Source organism: Eleginops maclovinus, chromosome 3, assembly GCF_036324505.1.
Source record: "Eleginops maclovinus isolate JMC-PN-2008 ecotype Puerto Natales chromosome 3, JC_Emac_rtc_rv5, whole genome shotgun sequence".
NCBI classification, from domain to species: Eukaryota; Metazoa; Chordata; class Actinopteri; order Perciformes; family Eleginopidae; genus Eleginops; species Eleginops maclovinus.
This window is the reverse complement of record NC_086351.1, coordinates 5,796,620-5,807,211: the sequence shown is the minus strand read 5'-3', so window position 1 is coordinate 5,807,211 and position 10,592 is coordinate 5,796,620. Positions and strand designations below refer to the sequence as shown.

The following is a 10,592-nucleotide window of genomic DNA, read 5'->3' as shown; positions in this document are numbered from 1 at the left end:
ACAAATCCTTTACTTATGCCTAATGGGAGTATCTCTTTTGTTGTAGCACTTTTTATTATTTGTAATTAAAAATCTCTCTGCAAAAATCAACAGTTAAATATAATCCCTGTGTTTGAATATGCCCCGAAATTAGAATGATCGTAGGCTAATAAAAGCAATCTTGCAAATCTTTAAGATAAAACATTGTTTGTAGAGAGGTTGACAGTGTTGCAGGATGACTGGCATGAGCTCTGGTTTCTGTTTGTTTTGCAGGTAGGCTGTGTCCTCAGGGCACGTAGTGTTTCTCGTCTCTCCCTTGCCAAGACTCTTAAGAAGACCTCACCAGAATCCTCCTCCCCCAGATCAATTGAGAGAAATGTCTCAGCACGTTTTGCCTGCATGGTATGCACCATGTTTGTGTGTGGCTGAGGGAGTGCAGCAGACTATCACAGACTCACCAATCTGCAGGCAGACTGCATACAAATAGCTTACAGATAGCTGTTGCTGTATCAATTCTCATTTATGTCAGTACTGGAGCAAAATAGTTTAATTCATTTATTACGATCAAGCATATTGCTTTTAATTTTCCTGTTTGGTTACACATGGGATTGCTTATATTGACCTTTATTTACATATTTGTAGTTTTACATTTCAGTGAATCGTAAACTCCTAGGGTAAGTTCATTTGCAAAAAAACCCAAAAACGTTTGGTACATGTATTCCTAAATAACAGCTCGACTGCATACAAAATGCTCTGTCAACTGTCTGGCTCACAGTGCAGTGTTTAGATAGATCAGACAGCTCCTCCTACTGTTACTTATTTGTATTACATCAAGCTATTTCAGGTTTCATGCCATTTTTAACACTCTATTGCATCAGTGCCAAATCCGTTGATATACTTCAGAAAATTATGATAAACACTTGTTCATTTTTGCCACCTATTTATTAAAAAACATATATCGCACATACAACAATATAGTGGTAATATGCATTCTCTTACTTTTTATAAAATTATACATTCAAATAAATAAAGTATGGAACAAACATATTTACATATTAAATCATTACATATATTGTACTACTCTATATTATACTAATGAGCACATTTCCAGACTCCACTCGAGGGATATTACAAGGTAGAGTGTTTATCAAGTTGCTCCTCTCACACTGGTAGTACAGTGCCATTCATGATAAATCATTTTTACCAAAACAAAGAGTTGAGGGAACTGAGTCACAGTATAAAGAGCACTTAGGTTTCCTCTGACAACCCTACAACCATCACATAATACCTTATTTACTTGTTGTTTCAATAGCATAAACACTCCCAAATCAACTAAATCTGAGAGGCAATAACATTTAAGATAAATTACATTGCTTGAATTAAAAGAAATGTGTTTTGTGTAGCGCAGTCTGACTCTGATTTCTAAAACGCATCATGACATTAGACAAAAATTGGTTTTGCTATTACCTCATACACACGTTCAACACGCTGATATTAGCCCACTGTAAATTGTGATGCACAGAAACTTACTCAGTGTACAACAAACATACTAATACAGTAATAAGTAATACAGTGTTTTAGAGCTTAAAGCCTGGCCCACATTCATTGCCGTTTACTAGGCAAATTTGCAGTTGGTCATTTGATGACCAATGGAAACACCTGCTGACATCTGCACTTTAAAATCACCCCAAAAATGATGTTTTTTCTCGCTGCATGTGATGTTGCTGCAGTGTAAACAGCATGCAGGTACAGACAGAAGTCTTGTCCACAGTAAAGACTGTTGACGACTCATTGCGCCTCAGCCCCTGAGCATTGCTGACAGGATGACCGCATCACAGCCCGTCCATCATGGCCAGAAGATCGTCTCCTTTGCTGCTGACACTAGGAGATTGATCTCCAGACTCTGTGAACTCCCCCATGATCTTGGCCAGCTCTGCACTGGCTTGCTGGTCCTGAAAGACAATATTATCAACCAATCAGAGGGCTAGAGTGGTCATCACAAGGACTTATACCTCATTAAAGTAAATCCTGTTAGACTGGCCAAGCCTCACATCTGTGATCATTCACTGTATAACCTTTGGACCAGACTCTAATCATGTGACCTTCTTATTAAGGGTGCAAACCAGCCTTCTATTGGTGAGGCTGACACGTCAAGTCAGTGCACACCAAAATATTTTTGCCACAATTTGCTAGTGGCAGACAAACATATTGGATCTGAGTCAAGATTTTCTTAGATAGGTCCCACATGCTACTACAATGTCTCTAAACATATTTTATTTAAATGATGCCAAAAACAAGACTGCACTTTAAATGTGGGCACTGTGGAGAACAGTCTGAGATGGCAGTAGAGCAGCATCCAACCAGGGAAGCAGACATCAAACCAGAACAAAACTGAACTGATTGAATGGAAACAAGAGATAAAAGGAGAGGCTAAATGATCTCTGCCCAATCAAGCTCCTTTCCTAGCCAGACGTAAACAAACATGACGACATTCACGACTTCTCCGTCTGTCTACAACGATCACAGACCTCTCCAACTAGAATAATCTTGTAATCAATGCACTTAGTCTGAGATCACTTGTGTAGTTGCTGTCACTAAATGTGCATTTTCACTAAACAAATACTGGACGTCCAATTATTTCATACTGAAAGAAACACTTTGTGAGGAAAGATTCTTCACCTGTGTTGCTTGGATCTTTATGACTCCATATGAAAGCTCATCTGGTCTTGATATTAAGGCCTCTCTGTGATTAAATAAGAGTCACAATGTTAGTTTTGAGTCATTAGAACAATTTCTGACATACAACACATTGACGGTACCCACACACACACAAAGTGGACTCACTCTTCTTCCTCGTCTGTGGCGAAGAGGTTGACTCTGAAGCCGTTGTCTGCATTTCCTGGTTTCTGAACTTCTAACCCTCCCATTAACCTGGCCAACAGATTCAGCTCCTCTTTGGCCAGAGGGTTGGGAGCTGTGTTGACCTATACACACACAATGGCTTGTTCACTTCAGAATATTTGTGGTGAAACTGGTGTGGGCAAGATCCTGCTACTGATGATTATGCACCATGAGGCACATTTATGTAATGAGGACATGTAAGGAGACAACACCTTTTAAATGTAAATCTCGTGCATGGAATCAGTGAACATTGCGAGCACTAATAAAATCAGGAATGTTTACAGTGAAGCTGTTCACCTTAGCGTGCTGAGCAGAGTTTTTAGACGTTCCTGATATGAGGGTTTCCACTGGGCGACTTACACTGTACCTGAATAATAAAAAAGGGAGAATTAACATTTAGTGCAACATGGCTTTATAGTCTTAACAGACAGGTGGGAGGTCCTTAACATTTATTTAGGTTGATCACACCGTAATGTAATGAAATGATGTGATAGCAAACGATTAGTTAGACATGTAGGTGACTTTGACTTCTAAACATCTCAATACCTGGGCCAGAGAAATAATCATCAATCTGTTGCCATTGAATAAATCACTTACATGTTTGTTCCTAGTTTGGTGACCCTGTCTCCAAATATATCGAATGATCCCTCCCGAATAGCAGCAGTATAGTTTCCTCCGTTACTGAACTGCAGCCTGGACGCTTCTTTACCGTTACAGCTAAACATCCTGGAATAAGCAGATGCAAAACACAACATGTCACGGACAAGCATGCATTTAATTCAATCTCGATGCACAGACATTTCTTTAGATTTGTCTGTGATGAACGTAGTTTCCTTAAGTGAACACTGAGGAAGGGCTACATGTGAGCTTGTTTCCTCGCCGTTTAGTTTCATTTATAAGCATGCATAGATTGTGCAGGAGAGGTGAGAAACCCTAAGGAGCGTTTAGTAAACCATCCCATCTAGAATGTATAATTCATCGTAACGTTATGGATAGTTGTATCTTAACATAAAAAGATGAAAATAAGACTACATTAAATAGTTGAAGTGATTTGATCAAAAGGTAAAACATACAGCTAACAAATTCTAAAATTAGAAAGTAAATGCCTGTTAAACCAAACCTCTGTAATGCTATTAGCTGCAGATAGGTTAAGATTACAGTGTGGGGGTAAGATCAGCAAGCATGAGAGACTACAAGGTATTTAAGATCATTCCAAGGAGCAAAGTTACATGTTACTACCCAAGCAAGCCACCTGTTTAATCATGGTTGAATCTCTACCGATCTATAGAGTTAGGATTGTTTGGGTCTGCGGGAAAACAGATGTGCACAGTGGTACCTTATCAAGCCAGGGACTTGTGTTCCATAGGGCACAGGACCACTGGTGGGAAGCACAAAGCGACCGTTGGAGTTCTGCACTTTATCCTTCAGGAAAATAGAAACCTGACATTGGAGAAAATAAGGAAACAGGCTTGTGAGGAAGATAAAAACCAAAGACATTTGATCTCATATGATGATGTAAAATGTGCCTAACACACACATAACAGACTTACTCTTATATGCATGTCTTGGAAGAAGATAAGGAGAGTTTGTCTGATCAGCTGGAATTCCCCACTAGACAAGGTTGTGTAGATCTAGAAAATACAAAATCAAAATCAGAAATTAAATCATTAACTCCTTTATTAATGTTGACAATAACAAGCAATATAAAACTACTGTTACTGCTGACACTTGACATGTGTATTGTAGCTCCATGTGTTCCAATTAAATTGCTCTATTACATTTTTATGTACTACGATATTGTTTTTCCTCTAGCTTTTTAGGATTGTATGATATATGGACACTCAGACTTTTTTTGGACATAAGACTGGGACTTCTATCAGGGATGTGCGTTTCCGTAGACTGTATGTCTAAACTAAACACAACAAAAAACATCACATCATATTATTTTACATCTGAAATGGTTTTAAAGACAGGTTTGAAGGCCTTTTTGGGATCAACCTCTTTTAAAATGCAACCTAGTCAACATTCAACCACTGACATACCTGTATAAGCTGTTGGTACGTCTCATCAACCTGGGTGAGAATGCAGGGAATGTCTTTCACAAAGTCTTTGATGGCATCCATGTGGTTGAAGGATACGAGGAGGATGTCCTTAGGTCGGGGACAGAGGAGCACCTGGTACTTGAAAGCCATGGTCATCAAGTCATAGAGCTGCGAAGAGGGACACTCACATGCTATTGGTGTTGCTGTAGGATGAACAGCAGAGGGAGCCACGTACAGAGCCAAACAGTGTTTACAATATCAATCTGTCTGCACTTCAGAATTAATGTTGTTGAATCTATGCTGAGCAACACAATGATCCAATATTTACTCACTTATATAATCATAAAGCATTGATTGATTGGTACATTTATGTGAATCATCTTACTTTTAATTACTAATCTAGTGTGTACACTAAGAAGGCTGCAGAACAGACTGACATCACTGTGCAGATTATGATTAATGTGTGTGTAAGCCTTGTGTACGCAAGAAAGCATTCAAATTAGTACAAGTGGGAACAACAATTGCACATCTGCATGATACAACACAGTATGCACATGTACAGGATGACTTACCTTGTCCATGCTAGCTTGATTGAGTCTCATTATTGAGGCATGGGCGAGCCGGTCGAACACAGTCCGCAGGGCCTTTTTGGAGTAAAGCTCCTGTGGCTTGAAAAGCTCTTCTAGGAACTTTTTGTTGAACATGGTGCTGATGATGTCATTCATAACTAGTCAGGACAGAACAGACAAGTCCACACATTGTTAACTGAGGTTAGACAAATGTATGTTGGCAACATTTTGTACTACATAGCATAACTTAGCATAAAACCTTGGATCCAAAGCCTAAACCAACAGCCCTAATAAAGCAGCAACGTGAAAAAAGCCATCAGCATATGGCCTACTTGGAAAAGGGGCATTAGCAAGGTAGATTTAGTTTGTTTTCGCACTTCAGAAAGATTTCATTTGATGTGATGATGTCCATCAATCTATATGGCAGGACTGATCACAAACCTATTTTTTTGTTGGCTCAAAGGTGAGGTAAATAAACGTAATTCAAGTTTTGTTTCTGTAGTGCTTTTTATCCATGGAGAAAGGAAGCTAAGGTTCAACTACAAAGAAAATGAGCTGTAAAATTGTAATATTGCTCTCAAAAAGACGAGACAGTCATTGTGGTGACCCAATATGGGCTTCTTGATGTATGGAGAATAAACAATGCACTTGTTTGTTTTTTTAAAACATTTTTTCTTTAGTGATAATCGTAAATTTTCCTTAACTCAATTGCTTAAATTTGTAGATATAAATCTTGTTCTTCAAATAACTCTCTTCCTTTTAATGTGAAGTACTCAATTAAGTTTGTGACCAGGAAGTGAGCATTTGAGTGACCCAAGAACTTGCATTGCAATATTCGTGAGCTGATCTGTTCACACATGAGGTTTCATCTGTTGTCGGTTTTTTCCAAGTCCGATTGTTTATTCAGCATGCCGCTTCAGTCTAGGCCAAAGCAAAGTAAAGAGCCACTAATGCATCAATACATGATTATGCAAAAGCTCTGTATTATACCTCTCCTTCTGTTATCCTCTGTCCAGCCAGCTACTGTAGGAAGTTTATGATTTACAAAAAGATAGAGATAAATGAAAGAATGTTTGGAAAACCAGATTGTTGAATGACAAGAGACTAAAGGCTGTTGTTTACTACTTTTGAATGTATCCTTCAATTTCATATAGCAGAGCAGATAGAGAAGTTTCACATTAGTGGACAATGAAGTATTACAACTATTTGCTCTGAATTCATAATTACAGTTTCCAAATTTTTATCAAAATATTCACATTTTCAAAAGGCAACCAGTCTATTGTGTAGTCTCCTGCATGTACTTGGTCACTTACAATATTCAGTTTATTGCATTTTATTTGACAAATGCACATTGGTCTTGCAACATCATTTTGCTGTATTTTATTTCTGCTCCGTTTCTTCTTGCACTATTTATATTGCTAAAAAAAAATGTGTGTTATATATTTTTGTATTGCATTGTTGGAGGAGCCTGGGACATAAAGTCTTTGATTCTTGAAACAGTTGACTCCCTGATGTTAACTCTTACATTGGCTTTATCGTGGCTTTATAATAATTGCCCAAACGTAATCTTAACTCATTAAACAGACTGGCATGAATGTGCCGTTATCGCCATGGTAACACTAAGGTTTTACGGCAGGGTGACATTAGTGTTGTTAGCTTGCTAAGCTAGGTACCTTTCTTAGCTTTGTCAGCAGGGATATTCTGGGCGCGAAGCCGCTGGTCCAGGATGTACAGCATTTCCCCACCGAGGTTGATGAATAGCAGAGGCAGAGTTCTTGAAGACATGATGATATTTGGACGCTTTAATCTCTCCAGACAACGTAAAAAGCTAGCAGTTGTAGCTAGCCCTGATTCTTGCTGGTAGGGTCTGTTTAGTAAAGCCTCTTCTGGTTGCCAGGCCACGAAGCAAACCTCCAATCAGCGCGTTGTGTGTTGTGACGTACAAGAAAAGGGCGGGATCAGTCTATGGTGACACTTTCAGTGGGAATTAAATGGGCCCTTGTATTCATTAATTTAATCTCGGAACAACCTAGGTTGTTGTTTTACCAAAGGATGTTAAGCAACATGTGAAACAGCTTTTAATTTGACGAACAAAAAGGCTATTAAGACACTTAATTAGTATGTTTTGCAACACAATGTCCTTAATGTGATATAACCCTGGGTCTTTTTGTAAATACAGTCTATGGTCTGTATTCGATTTAGTTTTATATATTATCCCCTGCGTATATGTATGTGTTAAACATAAAGTATGAAACAACATGTGTCCTCTTGTATCAGTTTTCCAGAAAATGTTGAAGCTGTTCTGGATTCCAGCTGTGGTGTCCCCCTCTCTAGCTCTGAACATTGCATCCATTATACACCCATACCAAAATCAGGGCAGGGGTAATTTATGAGAGTATAGATTACATTCTATACCCCTCACAAACGGTCACTATAGCATTTTTATGGTTCTTTCATCTCCTTTTTTTGTGTGTTTAACGTCTCTTGCGTTTAACCTCTTTTAGACCTAACCTCCAACCAGGAACTCAAAGGGTTTCCTGTCATAGTCATAGAGGGAGAGATATTTGAAAGAGGGAAACACATGGTACTGATATTGCTGTATAATGAACAGCAGAGGGAGCCACAATCAGAAACATGCAGTGTTTAGGACATTTATCTGTCTGCACCTCAGAAAAACTGTTGTTCCATGCTTAAGGGCTAATATCTAATATCTACGTACTTGTTGTATAATAGCAGGAGTGATTGATGTGTAGATAGATCTGAAGCGTGTTTGAGTCTCAGACAGAAAAGCTGACATCACTTTGCAATTTGTAAACAATGTGTGGTTAAGCCTTGTGTTCTGAAGTGAAAACTTACATTTCATGAAAGGGAAGAAACAAATTCAACATGCACATGATGAAACACAGCATGCACAAAGTTCTGTTCAAGCAATATTGAATATTTTTCAGATTTTGAGCTTGTGAAATACTGACAACTTCCACTGAATGAAGCAAGTGAGAATCTTCTGATGAGGAAAGGAGGAAGGAAATAACCCCGCGCAATAATCACAATTAAAACCTGTGATAGGTTTGTCAAGTACAAACCATGTTTCCTAGTGTCAAAATCCTAGACTGTGCGGTCAAAATCCAAACGTTGGAAAACAATGGCTAAGGAAGGGTTTGTATTAATCTAAAACAAGAAAAATCAATTTTTTTTAAATAAAAAATGTGGTACAAAATGCTCCATGCTTAAATGTAATGCATCATGTTGTGAGTTATTGAACGATTAACTTTATTTACAGTAATGAAGGTCAGTAAGCACTTTGTTACACAGTTAGACAGGCACATAATGCTAAAATAATGACATTTAATACATAGATTTGCATAATTCAATAGCTCAATCTTTGTTGTCTGAATGAAAAAGCCGGGCTTGCTACAGCTACTTTCACAAAAGCTGAACAGCATTAATCAGCAGAAAATACTGTTTAGTGGACCACAATCGTTTTCATGTCTCGTCGAGATCACATTTCTCCATTCCTGATGCGGATTTCACGCGCCATCCTGCACACCTCACAGGTTCCGCAGCAGAAGGTCATCAAGGCGTCGTTGATTATTGTTCCCTGTGGTGAGAAGATTGCAACAAAATCACAACACCGAACCAAAAGCCACTGTGAGGAAATGTACGGCAGTTACATTTTCTCAATTGTTGGGAACACACAACATTTCCTAAGTTAATGAAATCTCTGTCTTTCATCAGAGCCAAGCATTTGAAATCCAGTCTTCTTACAGCACCACCCAAAATACAAGGATGTTTGAGTTTTTAATATAATAATATGAGTGACTTACCTGTATGCCATAAGTCAGTCTCATGTGAGTCCTCATGGCTGTTGAGCCTCCTGGCAGACAACCCAAGCAGCAGTTTTCTCCATACTTATGAGCTGTGTAGCAGCTCAATGCAAGTGGACAGAAGCAACCAACAGCACCTGCACAAAGACGAGTATTTCATTGTGATTTTTTAAAAGAACAACACACGAAAGGGTGCCTTTGGTGTGTTGAGAAAACGTGATAATATCCTAATAGTCTCTTGAGTGTTACTCACAGACTAACAAGTCACTGAAGCAGGAGCACAGGCCGGTGCTCCACTCCCCTGTTTGGACGTTTGTCCCGTAGCTGCCTGCAGCTGGTTGGTGGGTGACCACTGGGTTTGACATGTTGGATTACTGGGTCTGCTTGCTGTTTCCAATATAGCTTCCTAAATGTTAAATTTAACAGTTAGCACTGGAAGACAGCATAATGCAATTTGTTGAAGGCTGAAAGGCTTTGGGAGCATTACACTTTCAATTTTATTCACAGTTGTTTTCACACTTTTTTACTTAAACAAACACACAATGCTATTGTATTTCAGAAAAGGAATTGTCATTACCGGGCGTTTTAAGGAATGATTCAGAGGTAGGAGTACATATGTTCTTATGCTTTTTTTTTTCTAGGAGAATAACTGAATAGAGTATGTTATTCCTACAAACCTTTAACAGAGTTATTTCCTAACAGAGAATGAGACTTTGGTTTGTGGCCTTTTTGCCATTTTCACACTAATGAATTGAAAGCTGACAATTTTAAGTCAGAAATACCCTTATTATTATAACAGTCAGTGTAACAACTCTAACTATAATATACAAAAAAATGAACGTGTTACTTTAAGAACATTTGTTGATTTATCTTGTATCAGTGCCGTCAGCATGAGTGTATCATGATTGCACGACTTTGAAAATACAAAATATAAAAGACACTCCAATATTTGAATGACAAATGAATCTTAGGTAAATAAAAAGTGAATTCTAAAGTTAAACTACTGCGAGAGGAGAAAAGGTGTCACTTACCAGAGGAGTCTCTCAGTGTGCACTCAGTTTGATTAGTTTGACAAGTTGCACACCACACAGGAAGTTGTGATGTGCTCGAGCTGTGAAATGTTGGTTTGCTAAGCAAACTGCTGTTTCTTAGGATGACAAAGATCTGCAGAGACAAACTAAGAACTATTAAAGAGAACCGCTGCTTTGCTTTTAGGCTGATGGTCTGTAAAATCATAAATATACAGATCACTGGAACCGGTATCTGTAAGGAAGTGA

At 38.4% G+C, this 10,592-nt stretch overlaps 2 protein-coding genes across 2 annotated transcripts; both read right to left on the bottom strand.

The window, feature by feature from the left end:
- Window positions 1–899: 899 nt before the first annotated feature.
- oscp1b (organic solute carrier partner 1b) lies at window positions 900–7,400 on the bottom strand. The gene is made up of 10 exons (XM_063880431.1): window positions 7,165–7,400; window positions 5,495–5,649; window positions 4,923–5,090; window positions 4,431–4,511; window positions 4,217–4,320; window positions 3,478–3,606; window positions 3,178–3,247; window positions 2,824–2,963; window positions 2,659–2,722; window positions 900–1,931 (listed from the first exon to the last, which is right to left on the bottom strand). Exons 1-10 carry the CDS (start codon window positions 7,274–7,276, stop codon window positions 1,812–1,814), a joined length of 1,143 nt encoding a protein of 380 aa, XP_063736501.1. The 5' UTR covers window positions 7,277–7,400; the 3' UTR covers window positions 900–1,811.
- Window positions 7,401–8,737: 1,337 nt separating this feature from the next.
- On the bottom strand, window positions 8,738–10,590 carry LOC134861627 (cornifelin-like). The gene is made up of 4 exons (XM_063878961.1): window positions 10,347–10,590; window positions 9,569–9,721; window positions 9,316–9,452; window positions 8,738–9,089 (listed from the first exon to the last, which is right to left on the bottom strand). The coding sequence occupies exons 2-4, from the start codon at window positions 9,678–9,680 to the stop codon at window positions 8,991–8,993; spliced, it is 348 nt and encodes a 115-aa protein (XP_063735031.1). The 5' UTR covers window positions 9,681–9,721; window positions 10,347–10,590; the 3' UTR covers window positions 8,738–8,990.
- Between the last annotated feature and the right edge of the window lie 2 nt (window positions 10,591–10,592).